Here is a 17,216-nt window from a genome sequence, read left to right as displayed (position 1 = left end):
GTGTTTTGGCACAGCCTTTTGCAAGAATACTACTCTGTTTATCCACATATTTTTGCTTTCACTCAGCCATGAAATATACTGCAGAAAACTTTGTGATTGAGATCCTCCCGATGAATAGTTACTAACACAATTCACTGTACCTCCTTTCCCCTCATCGTCCACCTACCATGAAAAGACATGGCTGGCTGGGCAAATTTTTACCCCCATGATTTGGTTTCATTTTAGCAAACCGGCTGGTAAGTAGGAATGCAGTTCACGAATCATTTCTATGTGGAAAACAAACGGGCCAAGAAAAGTGAGACATACTCTTGAATAGTCAAGCTCCCTGGGCGTGGAGTCGGTTAAAGCTCGTACAAGGGCGTTCATCATGCTGATGGGAGGAGAAGGCGGGGAGGGCTGAGAGGGTTCTTGCTGTAAGGGGCTCTTTGGTTTGGAAGGCAGCCGACCTCTTCTCCCTTTCAGGCTGTCGGTACGGACAACTAGGTAAAAAAAAAAGGGGAATCGGTTGTGAAGATACCAGCAAACGTCGGATCAGAATGAACACCTGCTTTTCTTATGGTGGCCAGCCCAGCAAAAATAAGAGCATTCTCCAGTTTCAGCACATGCTCTTGATGCCTTTGATTGCAAAGGAACACAAACGATACCAAAATTGCGTCAGACCTATGATAGTAAGCAGCATAGGGCTGCTTAAAGCCCAGCTGTGTTCCTAGTGTTCGTGCTTTGTTTGCAGCACATCTATGCGCCCCTGTATGTGTGCCCAGGCACACACACACACAGAGACACTCTACTGCTGAAAGAAAACTGAATGTGAAACACAAATTCTAATGTTCCTACTACTGGTGCACCTTTTAAATGGCAGAGTCGTTCATTCAAAGTAATGTTAGCTTTCTTGAAGCATTGGAAAAAATATGGTCACGCTATGTACGTTATATTATCCATGTTAGTATTTGCAATGGGACTACTCACAGTTATTACTCACATACTTAAATATTTGCAGAATTGGGACTAATGAGTTGATCCTGTTTCCATTTAAATTAATTGCAAATTTACAATCAGCTTATGGGAATGAGACAAGATCCTATGTCAAAATGCACACAACCCAGTACAGCCCCCGGTGAGATAACAGGGGGAAGCCAACAGCATTATCGAGCAACGTTCAAAGTTAATAAAGGAGACATTTTGGCCAGTGTCAAATTATCCTCTCGTGACCTTGCTGTTCTTGAACTCTGGGGTCTAAAGTCTAAATATGATAATATGGGTGAAAAGAAGAAAATCAATACATTATTACACAAATGCACATATTTTGGGGTAAGTTATGAATCCCATCACTGTAAAATTCATTGTAAAGACATCCATGTCCACACACAGACACAGAGATTCATTAAACGTAGTAGTTCAATGTCTGGGATAATAATAGCAATAGTCCTTACCTTCTTTAACCATGCCGACGCTGAGACACTTCTGAAACCGGCAGTATTGGCATCTGTTACGACGTCTCTTGTCCACTGGACAGTTTTTATTTGCCAGACAAACATATTTTGCATTTTTCTGAACTGTTCTCTGCGAAAATGCAACACAAAAATAGTAAACCGATCATTTCTTGAACAACTTAGAACCTGACAAAATGTGTTTTAATTACAACATGAAAAGCGACAGTGCAATTCATATAATTAGATAAAATTAATTTCCTAACACACTAGCCTCCAGGAAAAACAATTTTATTAGTGTTAGCTGCTGACAATGAAAATCATCTAGGATTGTTCTGAAGCAAGTCTCTGGAGACAGGCAACTTTGAATGATAAAATCATATCTGAAATTACCAGGTCATCGCATCTACCTTTGGGGATTAGATTATCTCCGCTTTTAATATCCCTTTGGGAACAATTTTCTACTTGGTTCATTCCCTTGATTATTGCTGACCTTATTAAAATAAAATCAAAATGATCTGCGATGTACTTCTCTTGCTATCGCTATTGTTAGTCAAATACCACAATAACTGGTTTGGTTAGCCATTAAAATCATCAGGGAGAAAAATAAAAATACCAGAAACCCCTACAAAATATCTTTAGTTAAATATTCTGGGAAAGCTAACCTGACCTGGGGAAAAAATAGACAGAATTATACTGTAGTTATATACATTTAATTAACTCTAAAATGATCTTAAAACGACACAATAAATTTAAGATTTGTAAAAACCTGGTAAGCCTTGGCAGAATGTAACAAATATTGATGCAAAAATGTATTATGTGTTTCCATACTTAAAATCAAAGACACATCAATAAATAACACAGCACAAAAAAAAGACATTAGCAGGAAAGACATCAGAATAGGAACAAATTTATCAGCTTAATGTTCAATATTAAACCTTTCACTGCAATTAAATTAATGGAAACATGTTATTTCATAATTTGTGTTCCTTTTCAAATAACAGCCTCCATGTACTAAACATAAGAGACACAGCAAATATTGTCCATTGTGCTTTAGAGCTGAAAACTGTTTAATTTTGCAGAATAAGCTCTAGATACTGCTCCCCGTCAAGGATATGCTATTGATTTCCACAGGGGCAGGATCGGGCCCCTAAGAGCTGCTATTTCCAGGTTATTTGTGTTTCTTTTTCTAATTATATTTAAATAACAAATGAGTTTTACGGGAGATGTATATTCTACCATGTTGTCAAAGGGTTATTAAGTAACATTAGCAGCTCTGTATACAATAAAAAAAATGTTGTAAGCCTTCCCCCCAGCTATTTTTGGACTATTTTTGTTCCCATCGTATCTTTTACCAGCAAAGGGGTACGACTGCTATCTTTGCAGGAAGGAATATACCAAATCAACTCCAAATGTATCAAATCTTAAACCTGCTGCCCAGAACCTAAAAGTCTGTCCCAAATTCTTCACTTAAACAAGCTAATTCTGAAAATAATGCTGGAATCTGAACTCCGTCTGTTGAAAGGAAATGACGAAGCGCCCAAATCTAAGAGCAAAAAGAGAGTATTCAAATCTTAAAAGCATAAGCACCAAGTTTCCACTGAGAAACTGCCGTGTATAAGTTACTCGTGTTGCAAAGCCTTCTGCGTTACAGAGCGGGCACCGGGACCCTGTGCAGTGCTTAGTCACTGCTCTGCAAGCAGCTTTCCACTGGTGAGGACTCACTGGCCTCCTGAACTGAAGAGCAACGACGAGGCAGCAACCAACTAAAACTAGAAGTGCTTGGGTTTGTCCCATGCGTGAAACCAGCTTCCTCCCGGCGCCGACCCTGCAGCCCTCCCTTCACACCCCGACCACCCCCGCACAACAAACGGCACCGCTGCAATCGAGTAAAATGCCAAGTGGACTTCATGATTTCTGGATTTCTTTCCTCGCTTAAAAATGAGGTTTAATTGGAATGAGTGACTGAGGTTGGATATATTCCAGGTGAGTTTCGCTACGGAACAAATGCAGTTTATAGCTCAGAGAGGGGGGACCCATGAGCCCCGTTGAGGGCTGCTGGCAGACCGGGGACGTGGTTTGCCCAGCTCACTGCCACGGCCCTTTCTCAGCCGAGACTGGCTGATCCTTTTATCCTACAGAGGGCTTGCTTTGGCCTTCTTCAAAAACTTTGGGTGGGTGTCCATCACGCCCTGCTGGGGGGCTCTGAACTCTAACACAACGCCCCCGAGCCCCGAGCCCCCGGGCGAGGACCAGGAATGTACTGGGTCAAGTAGGGAGGGAGGGGGGCTGGGGGAAGCGCGGAAGGGAGCAAACCGCAGAGCTCTCACCTTGAAAAAGCCCTTGCAGCCCTCGCACGTCCGTACCCCGTAGTGCTGGCAGGCGGCATTATCCCCGCAGACGGCGCAGGTGCCTTCCCCGGACGAGGAGCTCCTGCTGGGCGGAGATGGGAGGCCGCTGCTGCCGCTGCCGCTGCTCTCACCCATCAGGCTGGAGGTGGCTGCGTTGAGGCCGAGCGATGAGAAGGTTAAGGTGGCTGGTCTTTTGGCCAGGTGAAGCCCGTAGGAATGGCTCTCCATGGGTGTCTGGCTGGCGGCAGGTCTGTCGGAGCCCAGGGGGAGGCTCAGGGAGGCAGGGTCGTAGCACATGTGGGCGGCCGCGGCCGGCGTGTGGGGGGGCGAGTGCTTGAAGTGGAAGAGGGGGAAGCGCGGAGGCACGGTCTTCATGGGAGCAGCGTCCATTAGGTGGCCGGGCGGCAGGCAGGTCTGCGTGGGCTGCAGCGGGGGCTCGTCCCACAGGCTCTGGTGGGAGGGGAAGCCGGGCGTGGTGGGCGTGGAGGGCGGAGATTGCTTGAAGTACATGGAAGTGCTGGGCATCCCCTCGTCCGTGGAGGGTGGCAGTGAGGGCTGGTAGGGGGAGAGCCGGGTGTCTTCCATCTTTATGAGAGGCCTCTGGCCAGAGGAGGCAGATTGCATTTGGTAGAGGCAGGAAGGCTTGAGCTCGTAGCTGCCAGAGTAACCCTCCATAAAGGTGCTGAAGCTGGGAAGGGAGGTGGTGGCAGTGGCAGTGATTTCGGTACTGCTCAGGTCCATGGTCAGCTTGGCATAGTCAGGGTTCATGATCTCCGAGCTGTACTCCGAGCCATACGCGTAGGTCTGAGCTGCATAATTTGAACCGGGCGGTGAAGGACTATACTGCGCTTGCACACAGGGCATATCTGCAAGGGCAAAGGGGAACGTTAACAACAAGCCCAGCGGGCCGAGGCCATGGCCCAGGCCCTCGCAAACTCCTTTCCTAAAAGCTTTCCCACATTTCACGGAGCTCAGTTGGACACCCGACTCCCACTCTCGCCTGGACAGGGGACATATAAATTAGCCTCGAGTCTTTGCCTTTCAACAAGAAATATGCATGGGGGATCGACTAAGCATTGGGTATTAGGGAGCTGCTCTCATCTAGTCGCGGGAGCAACTCAAATTTATACTGGTGTCAGTGAGAGAAGGAGCCATCTCAAGCTGCCCTACATCTGCTGCTTAATATACATAGGTGTCAATGAGAATTAGATAAGCAGAATGAAAACAGTTTATGGCTCTAAATCTATCTCTATATGCATGCAACCATGCCATAAAATTTTCATGAAGGGTAAACGAGATTATCAAATGCATAATATTAAAAATGATATTTATTTTAAAAGAAACAGCATCTGCAGTGCATGTCAGAGGAACGACTCAAATCACAGCATTTGCTACTTAGGACTTGCAAACATCAATTTTGCTTACTCAACTCTGGGCCTTTGAAGCATATTTCTGGTCAGCTAATACTTCAAGGTTGCTGCCTAACTAGCAGTTTTAAGGCTTATCTGTGGTAGAACATTCTCCTAAAAAAAGTGGGTGGTACAACATATCCCTAAATTTGCAAACATGTAAGAGAAAAAGTACGTGGTATTTCTGTTTTTGTAGGAAAGCAAGGCTGAGGCTGCTAATCTAATTGTTTTTATCCATTAGTCATAAAAGTTAATATGGTTCACCAATAGCTGGGATGGTTGAAGCAACACAGTGCCTGGCTATAAAGATTTGATTTTTTTTTCTTTTACGTTTCCTACTAGTCTGCTGTTTCCTTTGCTGCTCTCAGGAAATAATGGACCCAATTCTGCAACCCATTTGAGGTTCGCCTGATTAAACACTGTGAGATTCTAGCCCAATATTTGCAACCCAAACTAAAAGAGCATGGTGTATTTCGGCTCCACAGCAGAGGAATAAAATGCATCAATTAGTATATATTCTCTTGTACAGAGAAAAGAAAAGTAAATATGGAGAAAATGTATATCAAAATTAAGTGCAGTTCATCTCTTCTTAATCATGGTAATTTATATTCCAAAAGCACTTGAGAAACAATTCATACTAAAAAAAAAGCTGCCTTGAAAATAATGGGGTTTTCCTCAGCATTTCAAGAACTCCCTTCACTTACAATTTTAAAAAATTCACTTGAGCCTGGCATGCAGGAATCCAAATACTTCGTGTCAAATCAACTTTTAATTCTTTCCTGCGCGCTTTGCAGATAAACATATTTAAACTAAGCACCAGATTTCAATTATCGTACTGTCACAAAACATTCAGATCTTTCTTCTTGTCGAGAAAACATTAAAAACTAAGAAAAAAACAGTGCTGCTTTCTGAAATTGAGACCTTCCTGCTTGTAAATCCAAATACTTACAAAAAAAAAGCAGGACTACCCTTTCACAAGCCTTGCCTCCCAATGTTATTTATGTGTTTTTCTACCATTCTCTTTTTTCCTATCAATTTCTGTCCATGCCATTCTACGCACACACGTTTCATGCCAAGTCCTGTTACTATCATTTGTTAGTTTAAGGATCATCTGTTAAAATGTAGCGATCACTGCTTAATCAAATAAAAAGAGAAAGAAATTCCTTCCACGCCCCTCAGCTGAGAACTGGCGAGGAACACAACTGAATGAGCGGACAGATAATGTGTTGATACACAACCCTATGAAGGAAAAAAGCTCAGAAAATGAGCAGGAGTTCAGGGAAACAGATCATTATGCTTTTTTTCTGTTTTTTTTTTTCTGAGCATAACAGGGTTATGTCACTGAATTCTGTGCAAAGTGGAGTAAGAAAACAGAAGTCTAAAATAAGCCCGACCTGAGGACACAAAAAATATCCTTAACCTAAAGGTCCGGTCTCTCCTGGCTCTGCAGGACTCCTCCTACCTCGCCCTTTGCCAGCGCACTTGACTGACTAATTCTAACCTCTACTTTTCCACTTAGGGCACCAATATTAATTACCCTGTGAAGTAAATAACCTGGGATTTTTTCTTCTTTACCCAACAATATCTAAAAAAAGCCCCACAGGAGGCGCATTGAACAGCAACCTGTCATCAAAGCCCAAATTAATGGGTAAAAAAATCAGGGTAGGGACATTCCGACCTTATTATTCTGCTATCTTTGCGAGAGCTTGACATAAGGGATGCCCAGTTCAACGCCAAGCAAGCTGCGCTCCGCACAGGGACGCTAACATCCCATCCATTTTCCCCTTAAATCTGGCACGTCTTCGGCTGGGGGTTGGCCAGGCACGGCATCGCTAAAAGCCCTGTGACACGCGGGCGCTGCCCAAATCCTGTTGGGATTTAAAGACCCGCCGGCCCCGCTACGGGACGCCGGGGACCGATGATGCCAAAGGGACTTGGGAAGGGTAGGGGCCGCGGCAGGAGCTCTCGCACCCTCCCCCTCCTCCTCCTCCTCCTCTCCCGGGAGGAGCCGGGCCGCCCGGCCCCGGGGAGCGGCAGCTTACCTGGCGGGTATCTTGCGCGCTGAATGGTGGGGCTGGAGGTGCGGACGGAGGCGGCGGCGGGCGGCGGCGGCGGCGGCGGCGGCGGGGTGGGTGCCGGCTGGGACCTCTCTGCGGAGGCGGGTCTGGGGCCGGGCCTCGGCGGGGGGCGCTCTTCCGACCCGGGCTCTGTCCGCCGGCGGCGGGAGAAGAAGGCAGAGTCAGGGGGCGGCGGTGCCCAGCGGGGCAGAGGGGCGGCCCCCGCGCCTCCCCCCCCGGCGGAGCGCTTCGGGGGGACGGGGGCGGACCTTCCCCCACGCTCGCACGGCGAGCCCCCGCCTCACCCCACGGGTGGGAACGGGGAGCGCGGTTCTGCCAGCTCCCGCTCCCTCATCGCACAAAAGGCAGAAAGCACCGGGCTGGGACAAGGGAGCCGCCGGTTTGTTCTCCGAGAAAGGAGCCCGGGGAAGGCAAGAGGAGAGCCCCGGGCGGTGTGACTGCAACAAGCGGGGCAGCATCCCCCTGCGTCCACTTCCCCGCGGGAACTTTCTTTTTTTGGGGGGGAGGGGGCCAGCAGCAGGCTGGAAGTTTCTATGCAAGGTACCGGCAGGACTTGAGGGGTATCCTACCAGCCCGGCTAGCCTGCGGCGTCTCCGGGCCCCGCTCCCCGCGCGGCTCTGCCCCGCGAGACCATCGCGGGCGCGGGGGAGGGAGCACGGCCCCGCCGCGTCCCCCCGTCCCGGGGGAGCGCTCAGCCCCGGCCCGCCCGGCGCTGCCAGCACGGCCGGGGGCTCCGCGGCAGTGCGGGGGATGCGCGGCGGCGCCGGCCCCTGCCCACGGGAGCCGCTCCCCGGCGGCTCTTTCGCCCGCTCCTTTTTTTTTTTTTGCCTTCCCCGCGCCCCTCGCCTTTGATCCCTCCCCCCCTCTCAGCTCCTGGGATGTTAAGTGACTGTCAGCTCATCCCTTTCTCTCCCGAGGGTTTTGTTCCCTCCCGAGCTCCTGCGAGGCGGCTTCCCGCTCGGCGCGGAGCGCCCTGGGGCTCCTCTCCCCCCCCCGAGCCGCCGGTTACCTAGAGACACTCGCTGCGCTTTTAACCATGCAACACCCCTCCGGACTGCAGCCGCCCGAGCCAGGAGCGCAGAGCCGTGAGGGCTGTAAATTAGGAGGAAATAACTACCCTTGTCAAAGCTCTTTTCTTCCTCTGTGCACTTTACATTCAGCCCCGAGTGACACCCCTCCCCACCCTGTAATACGAGGAGGAAACCGTGAAATACTCCATTGTGATTGTGACTTCTTCAGGCGAGTTTCGAAACCTTCATTTACCCGGGAGGGACCGCGGAGGGGGAAGCTCCATTGAATTAAAAAGTTTCGAGCTCGATTTCCACCGCCGGTTAGCTCGCGATTTTTTTTGGGGGGGATCGCCCCGAGCCGCACGGTCACTCCAGCAAATATCCACGAGCTCGCGTGAGATTCACCTCCGAATAAACCGTCTGGTCTGGTTTAATCCATTGTTTTTTACCGGGGCTTGACTCCAGCATACAGCGGTCTCCACGGAGGAGAGAAAAATAGGGCGAAGAATGTAATCGAGTGAAGCGGCTTGGATAAAAGTTAGCGATTCATTCCCAAACTTTTTTTTTTTTCCCCTGAAGAGAAAAACCCGATCCCAACACACCAACCCCCCTACAGAAAACGGCGTTTTCCGCCCTCTCCCTGGGAGATAGCCTCGCACGGCATCCATCATCTTCAAAAATCGCAAGTTAAATAACAGCGTTATTAACTAGCCGCGCGAAGGTGAGCCGCATCTCCGCCCGGGACAGAGTATCGCGATAATGCCGTCTCGATAACCGTCCCCCGACATAATATCACAACCCAGCGCCCGCGCTTTCTCTCCTCTTTCCAAGACTGAAACTTCTTTCGCAGCTATTAAGGCAAGAAGGCAAGAGCGAGAGGCGCCGCAGGGGCAGGCAGCGGGGCAGCGGCGGCGCAGCCCGGCCTCCCCGCACCGCACCACCCGTGCCGGGGCACCGCAGCCCCTCGTTACCATTTCTGACCTCCGAAGGGAAAGGTGCACATTTCCGAGGAGCAGATGCCGGGCAGACGTGCCGAGCAAAGATCCCGTCTCATTTCAATACAATATGTCACATTCCAGCAATTACCTCTGGAGGCGAGCTCTTTCGGGCTGCCGAGGGGGCTGCTCTCTCCCAAAGTGAGGTTAGATCAACCTGCTCCGCCGTCCCTATTAGACAGCTCGAACTTGTGCAAACAAAACCACCTATTTCCCAAGCGCAGTTAAAGGAAGGAGACAAATTACTGCCATTCATCACCGGCGCTGTAAACTCCCGGCCGCCGCCGCCGCCGCCGGCAGCATCATTTCCATGACAACAACTAGCAGAAATACCTTAGTACCACCGGCTCCGGCTCCCGCTCCTCTCAACCACAGCCCTCCCGTCTGCGAGGGGCGGCGGTGCCCCGGGCACGGCGGGGGTTGCTGAGCCGGCAGGGAGGCTCGGAAGCTGAGCGGCAAATGAGTATCCACGGGGCGGGGGGGAAAGGAGAGGGAAAAGTTTCAGCGAGAGCCCGGCACGGTAGCGCGGCGGCTGAGCCGCATCGCCCGCCGCCGGCATCTCCCGAGCATCTACCCCGGCGGCGCAACTTTCACCGAGTGGGGACACGTCGCGCTGTCCCTCTCCCTCGGCCGCTCCCGCTCATTCGTATACGTACTCGGTTGCTGTGGAGGTTCCGTCTTTACATCTACTTTGTAGGTGCCCGCTTCCTTAAAGGCGCATGTAGGCGCTGTCCAGCGGCAGGACCCGAGACACAAAACCCCGGAGACTCCCGGCGGCTGCAGGTCCGGAGGGTGCGTTATCCCGAGGCATGGAAAAGGATTGCAAAAGCCCGAGGAGCCAGGAGCCCGTCCCCGGGCGGAGGGAGGGAGCGGCCGGGAGGGCAAGGGATGCCGAGCCGCCGCCGCCGCCGCCGCCGCCGCCGCGATGTGCCTTTGTGTGTGTGCGGCGGGAGCCGGGCCGGGACCTGCGCCCGCGTCCCCGGTGCGAGTGCGAGTGCCCCGGGGTGCGCGTGTGCCTGCGCGGAGAGAGGGGACGGAGGCGCCTCTCTGCGCTGCTCTCCCGCTCCCTCTCTCTGAACGTCATTTATGTGAGAGGAGCCCTAGCGGCCTCTCCATAGAGCGGCTGGAATGCGAAACGTCAATAGTGACGCCATGGGAGCCTGACGCTACTGACCCCCCCCCCCCGCCTCAGTGTGTGCGCCGCGCTCCCGCCGCACCGCGCCGCGCCGTGCAGAGCCGTGCAGAGCCGAGCCGAGCCGTGCAGAGCCGAGCCGAGCCGAGCCGTGCCGCGCAGCGCGGGTGAGGCGGCCGCTCCGCCGGCAGCGGGACAGGGTGGCCGGCCGGTCGCCTCGGAGCTGGCTGCCCGCGGCAGCCTGGCGAGTCGCTCCCAAGACAGATTAAATACTTTATTATTAATATTATTTTATTATTATTATTATTATTGTTGTTGTTATTATTATTATTATTATTAAGAACAACAACAGCGATCGTGTTGTGTTGTTTTGCAAACGCAGCAACTCTTTGCTGGAGTGGTTCAAGGGGAAAAGGGCTTTGCTTTAGTGGCACTTTCAGGAGGAATTATTAAAGGTTTCTCTTTTTTTTCCCCTTTTTCCTTTTTTCTCTTTTTTCTTTTTCTTTTTTTTCTTTTCTCCTTTTTTTCTTTTTTTTTTCTTTTTCCTTTTTCCCCCCTCTTTTTCTTTTCTTTTGAAACTTTCCAGTGCGCAGGAGCCAAGAGCAGGTTGTGGAAGGCGCCGCTCTGAGCGGGCGCTCGAACGAGCGGCCCTGACAAAGTCCGGGCTCCCGCCTGCGTATGCTTGTCTGTCTGTCTGTCTGTGCCTGTCTGTCTGCCCGGGGCGCCGAGCCTGCGGCGGCTGGGTCCCCCGCCGCCTCCGCCGGCAGCAGCCGCCCGCCAGCCGCCGTGCCTGGTGCCGTGTTTACTTCCGCTGCCGGCAGCCGGGCCGTTTGCTATTGTCATTGCGGCCGTTACGGCCGTTGCTGTGCTTGTGCTGCGCACGGCGGGGCTCTGCCACACGACTTCAACCGATGGGGTCGGGACGCTGCGGGGCCGGCGGCGAGCGAGGCGCCCCGCTCCGCGCACGCCCGCCGCCCCGAGGAGGAGGGACCAGCGGCGGCGGCACTTTCGCTTTGCCCGCTCGGGGTCCGCCGCCTCTCGCTCCACCAGCCCGGCGCCGGCACCGCCGCAGAGCGCGCTCCCGCCCCGGGCGGCGGGAAGGGGAGGCCGGGGGGCGCGGGCCTCGGCGCACGCCGCGGAGGCCACGCACGGGCCCGGGATCCCCTTCCCGAGGCGGCGGGGCCGGCGGTGCGCGCCGTCCCCCCGCGGGCGCCGGGGCCTCCCTGCCGGGCCGGCGCGGCTGCCAGGCCCCCGCTCCCCCCGCGGGGGAACCCGCCGGCCGCCGGGCTCCCCGCGCGGCGACACTTCCCCTCGGGAGGCAGCCAGCCCCCGGCGGGGCCAATCAGCGCCTCCACGTCACCGCGGAACGCCATGCTCGTGCCGCCGCGGCCAATCCACGCACAGGACGCGGCGGGCCCCGTTCCGAGGGGCGGGGCGTAGCGGGCTGACGCACGGCAGTCGCGTCATTGACGCAAGCGGCGTTGCTAAATTTAGCCGCCGGGCCCCGTGCAGGGCGATCGGGATCGCGCGGGGGAGGGGGCGGAGCCGGAGCCGGAGCCCATTGAGCGGCGGCGACGACGACGGCGGCGGGGCGGGCGGGCGGGCGCGCGCGCGCGCGGGGCTATTTTTGGGCCCCCCGGTTGTGATTCGGCCAAACCAAATATAGAGGCGGGCGGGTATTTATAGCGCCGGCGAGTCCCATTGTCGTGGGGCCGCGCCCCCGCCCGCGCCCGGCTTCCTCTGCGCAGGGGGTGGAGTGCGGGGCTGCGGGGACCGCCCGCCCGCGGGGACCCCGGCGCGCCCACGCGGCCCCCCCACCCCGTGCAACCCGCTCCCCGGCTGCCCCCCGCCGCTCTCCGGAGGGGGAAAGCCGCAGCCGGGCGCTGGCGGGGGGCGCCGGCCTCGGCTCTCCTTCTCCCCCAAAAAAGCTGCGCTCGGTGTCTGCGTGTCCCGCGTGTCCGGGTCGCCGGCTCGGGGCGAGTCCCTCGCTGCAGTGTGCGGTGCTTTCCCTCGCCGTCCCGTCCCATCCCTTCCCATCCCTGCCCTCCCCCGGCGAAGCACTGGACGTTCCCGAGCGGCGGCCAAATGCCCGCTGCGGGGAGCGGCGGAGAGGCTGGGGCTAGGATCCCCCCGCCCCGCTAGTGAGGGACACGCGTGGAAGCGCGGGGTGTTTCCGCGGCGGGGATGCCCCGCTCGGCCGCGGCGGGGATACCCCCTGCCTGACGCAACGGAGCGGAGCAGGGGCGGTGGCGGGCGCGCATAGCGCGGCGGTGACCTCATGGCAGAAGCGGCGGCTGGTTGGGAGTCCTCCCCCCGCCCCCCCCCCCCCAAACCAACCCCCCCGCCCCCCGCCTGTTGAGTAAGCGCCGGGAGAAGTGAAAATGCCATGACGGGCCGGTGCGCTCATCCCCGGTGCTGACACGCCGCGAGAAGGGAGATTCCCTTTGATGCCGCTGCCGGCGTGGGCGGCTGAGGGCAGGGGAGGAGAGAGGGTGGCACTTTCCGCCCGCCGCTCGCCCCGGGCACCGGCCCTGATAAAAATACTCCGCTTTCCATGCTGTCATTTCTCCTTTGCATCTCGGCCTCTCTGCTGGGAAAGGGACTCCGCGGAGCGCGGCCGCCGCCCGGGGCCGGCCCCCCGCCCCCTCCGGGGGGCTACCCCCGGGGTATAAAGTCCCACCGTCATCCCGAAACTCGCAGCTCCGCACGGAGAGCGTGTGCAAGCAGAAAATGTCGGTACCAGGTCGATGGGCCTAGAAACCGTATTGCCCTCTCTCCCATCCCCCTCCCCCCCGTGTACTCCAAGCAACTTCGCAGCTTCCTCGAGCTGTTCCTGTCTCCCACGACGTGAAAATATCGTCATGCAAGAAGGATAAAAAAAAAAAAAAATCCACCCCAAACCAAAAACCGGCGGCAAGAGTGTTTTGAAAGTCTTTAAAATAATCTTCGAGGTGCTATTTAAAGAACCGCTACACAGGAAACAGGATATTTGGAGAAAATGGTTAGAAAGTGGCATTGGGAGCGCTACGCGCTTTGGGGACATGCGGGTGCTGCGCAGGGAGCCAGGCGCTTGCTCACCGCCTGACCAAAGGCAGCAGTTTCCTCCGGGGAGAGCACGGCCTGCTATTTTGCAGTTATTTATGAAATGAGAGGTCACTCATTATGTGCTGCGGGCTTCCCAAGCGGCGAAAAGGAAGTCCTTCGTGCAAGGAGCTCCCAATCTAAGGATAAACACCGGGGCGGAGGGAGGGATAAGGGCACAGGAACAACACGAGGCAAATTGTCTAACTGGTGTGTACATGGCTTGATTCGCTGGAGGCAGCGGTGCAGGAGTGAGGGCCAGAAGGATGGCGTTCCCCGGCATTATTGGATAACTCAGGATAATCAAACCAGGCACTGCAGGCTGCGCCACGAGGGGAGGAAGCCTGTGGGAATGTGAGGGAGGCCTTGGGAGAAATAAAGATCCCAGAGGTGGGGAAGGTTGTCGAGGGACATTTGCCGGGTGATGCCAGAGTTGGGGAGACTGAAGGTTACACAGGGGCCCTGGGAGCAAACAATGTGGAGGAACTGGGGGTTCACTTCCAGTGCCCACCCTTGCATTTGCATTTATGGACGCATAACTTGATGACAAATAACTCCTTATCAGAATTTGCAGTTGACTTCTCCTAGACCAGAGCTTGTGCAGTCCAGGCCAGTCTTCAGGCTGCAAATTTCTGGGACCAAGGCAATGAAAACGACACTGGTTTTAGGCTTTTACTGCAGAATTTAAATACCCAAGTCAAAAAACACGATCCAGAAATCCTGACCAGCTGCCGTCTATCTAGAGGCACCTAAATTCAGTAGTGCTACAGAGGTGCTCTTTGGAAGGTCACCTAGTCCAACCTCCTACTCAAAGAGTTCCCCTGTATTACCTACAATTTTCCCTATCTTCCTCCAGGATATAGAAACCAACTGTTTCTCTGCCTAAATGCCGCCTTCTAGGAAAACCCCAAAAGAGGAGTCAGTTGGTGCACCCAAATTACACGATAGCTCGCTAGTTTCAGGACTTGCACAGAAAGTAGGACATCCAGATTCACATAGTTTGTCTGGGGCAGGGGGGCGAGGGTGGGGATGGGGAGAGCCAACCTGCATTCCCCACCTCCCAGGAGACTGCTGTAATCCCTGCATTATTCTGGGTGGCACCTCACCCACCCGTTTGAAGTGGTGAAACCGCTTTCAGGCTTGTGTGCAGGCACTGTAGTCTAGTGCTTCAGGCTGTCTGCTGGATTGGAGGAGATCTGCCTAGCCATTCCTGCTCCAAGGACGGCTTGTGTATTTTATGTTAAACACCTATAGTATAAAAATACTGCCATGGCCTTACGCGAACTGTCTTTCTTGCCTGATTAATCCCTTCCTATCGAGCATGATTTCTATAGTAAAAGCTCCCTTTCCCCTCCATACCTTCCTAGATAGCCAATACCCTGGTGATGAGGCCATTCTCTCAGGTAATGGTTGGTGTGGATTTGAGTCTTTTTAAGCAGAGAAAGGCAGCTGAATCCCAGATCTTCTGTCTTCTAGGGAGTGCTGTCATTGCCAAAGCTACAGAGTCAACAGAAGGTAGCACCCATCTTCTTTCAGCTGTGTCTCTGAAAAAGCTCATTGGTGAGCATCTTCAAGATACGGTTCTGATACCCTGAAACTTCCTGCAGTCCTAAGCTATGTAACCGTGCTCCAGAGGGGTGGGATTTGGGGTGTGGCCCTATCAACTTGTTGCAGGTAGTCTGTCTTGTACCCTTTTCTCTCCCTGCAAGCATGCAAAGAGTTAGCTGATTAAATTGGATTTCAGGATTTCTTTCTGGGGATGGGGCACTAAAGAAAACACTGCAGTTTTTAATTTGGTCCCCCCAAACCTTGTTGGATTTAGGTTTGAGTCAGAGTCCTACCCTTCAGAGGTATCCTGATGTTCAGAAAATACATGTAACAGGTTCTGGTGCTGATCAAGGTGATGAAAGTCTTGAAAACAGGATGTGATCCTGGTCAAAATGACACCTAGCTGACCCTGCATAGCCTGGAACAGCAGCTCTGCCTCGGCTGCCTTACGTGTGGTTAGGCCAGCAAGTTTCTGTATGAGAGACAGCATGCTACATTAGATGCTCAGGACACCCAGTTTATCACTGCTGTGTTTCCAAACTGGAAGAGGAACTCATCCCACCTCCTTTGCTTCTCCCAGTGGGAAAGAAAGGTGCCCTTGTCATACAGAGGTTATGATGGGGAAGAGCGGAAGCCCTAGCTTAGCCTTTGGTGGTGTGTTTGGCAGGTGTGTTGACCCTGACAAAACTGAGTCCTAGTCTTGATTAAATTAAGTCCTAGTCTAATCTAGTCTGCCGTCATACTTTTACAGTCAAAAGTTTATATTTTCTTTTCCCAACTAGTTAAAAGAAATGGTCGGCTAGTTTATGCTCAGATTTTCCAAATGACTGTCATTGGATCGAGGCCATGCATTGGAAATTTTTGCCCCAAAGGAAGAAATTTTGAGAAAGATTCAAATGATTCAAACCCAGTCTTTTATGAATGTTAGAAATATGCACAGTATGCTTTGTTCACAATAGCTCTGTTTTCCCAGACAGAAGCTCCACCAACTGGTGGAATTGCCCTGGAATTCTGCAATACCACAGATGGGGAGGCTTGAATATTCCTGGACTGACTCAGCCTGTTCACTTTGCCTGGCTTGTAAGACAATAGGCGATTCTTTCGTGCTCGTGGAGATCCAAAATTAAAAGTAAAGGAGGTCGCATATTGATGAAAGGAACGACTGCCTTTCAGACAAACCCGCAGACTGAACTGTGATCATATTAAGCAGAGGGGCTGTTGAGATTGTAATTCCTACTGCCCAGGTAAGAGCTGATTAGGAATGGGAGAAGTCAGGACCCGACAAGGTTCAAAGATGCAAGCATAGCAGATTATTAAATAAGAAGATGAAGAAGCATTCAGAGGGATCTTAATTTAAGTACATTAATTATATAATAATGAAGCAGCTTTAAACTGGATTTATCATGGATATACAAGAACTACATTTCTCATTGGCCTTGATTCTTTCATAAGGACAACCTTATTTGGTTGTGTTCACTTAAAGAAAAATGAGAGGGGGGGAAAAAAAGCTCAGGCTCATCTTATCCTGGGCAAAGATCTTGAAAAGCGTAACATTTATTACAGAGAGATGGATTTTAATCAGGATCAAGGCCATAGGGCTGGTTTATAAACCCCAAAAGTTAATACTTTTTTCCCCTCTACCTTATAATTAATAAAATAGTAGCAATTATCATTATTATTTTGTGAGTTCTTTTCCCATGGCTTCCTTCTGAGCCCTTAATTTCTAAATTTAATTCTTGACTGGATTGTCAATCTTTACTCCTAAGAAGGAGTCTCTTTACTTACCACATGGAGTACTACACAAATGCAACTGCATCATTGTAAAGAAAATAGTAATTTATACCAGATAACCATTTAGACTCGTTCAGCAGGCATTGCCGTTCTGGCAGACTAATACTTTCTGTTCGTGTTGACAAAGGATAGCTCCTCAAAAGCATCAACTTGTTATTTATTTACTTTTCCTAACATCTTTCTATGAGCAGAACCTTTTAAATTCCATCTGTTCTTATTACCTCGTCTTTCCGGTTACCCTGTTTGTTTTACTCCTAATGATCCCTAAGCCATTTACCTATGTTACTGGGCATTGTGTTTCATTTACTGTCCCTCTCACCTCTTCTTGGACTGCATTTTCTTTCCTTCCTACTCTTTCCCTGTCCGTTTCTCTCCCTTCTTGCTACTGTGCTAT

General features: G+C 52.3%; 1 protein-coding gene and 1 long non-coding RNA gene across 2 annotated transcripts in view; one reads left to right on the top strand and one right to left on the bottom strand.

The window, feature by feature from the left end:
• The window catches only part of NR4A3 (nuclear receptor subfamily 4 group A member 3), a 29,860-nt gene extending 19,522 nt beyond the window's left edge, over positions 1-10,338 (bottom strand). Inside the window, exons 1-5 of the mRNA XM_075142239.1 lie at positions 9,927-10,338; positions 7,230-7,394; positions 3,758-4,644; positions 1,431-1,560; positions 307-479 (exon numbers count right to left, since the gene is read on the bottom strand). Coding sequence (XP_074998340.1) covers positions 307-479; positions 1,431-1,560; positions 3,758-4,642 — 1,188 coding nt within the window. The 5' untranslated portion in view covers positions 4,643-4,644; positions 7,230-7,394; positions 9,927-10,338. The remainder of the gene's footprint in view (positions 1-306; positions 480-1,430; positions 1,561-3,757; positions 4,645-7,229; positions 7,395-9,926) is intronic.
• Positions 1-17,216, top strand: part of LOC142078936 (uncharacterized) — a 389,734-nt gene that overhangs the window by 155,367 nt on the left and 217,151 nt on the right. The window lies entirely within an intron of this gene.

This window comes from Calonectris borealis, chromosome 2, assembly GCF_964195595.1.
Source record: "Calonectris borealis chromosome 2, bCalBor7.hap1.2, whole genome shotgun sequence".
NCBI classification, from domain to species: Eukaryota; Metazoa; Chordata; class Aves; order Procellariiformes; family Procellariidae; genus Calonectris; species Calonectris borealis.
This window is presented reverse-complemented; position numbering and strand designations above follow the sequence as displayed.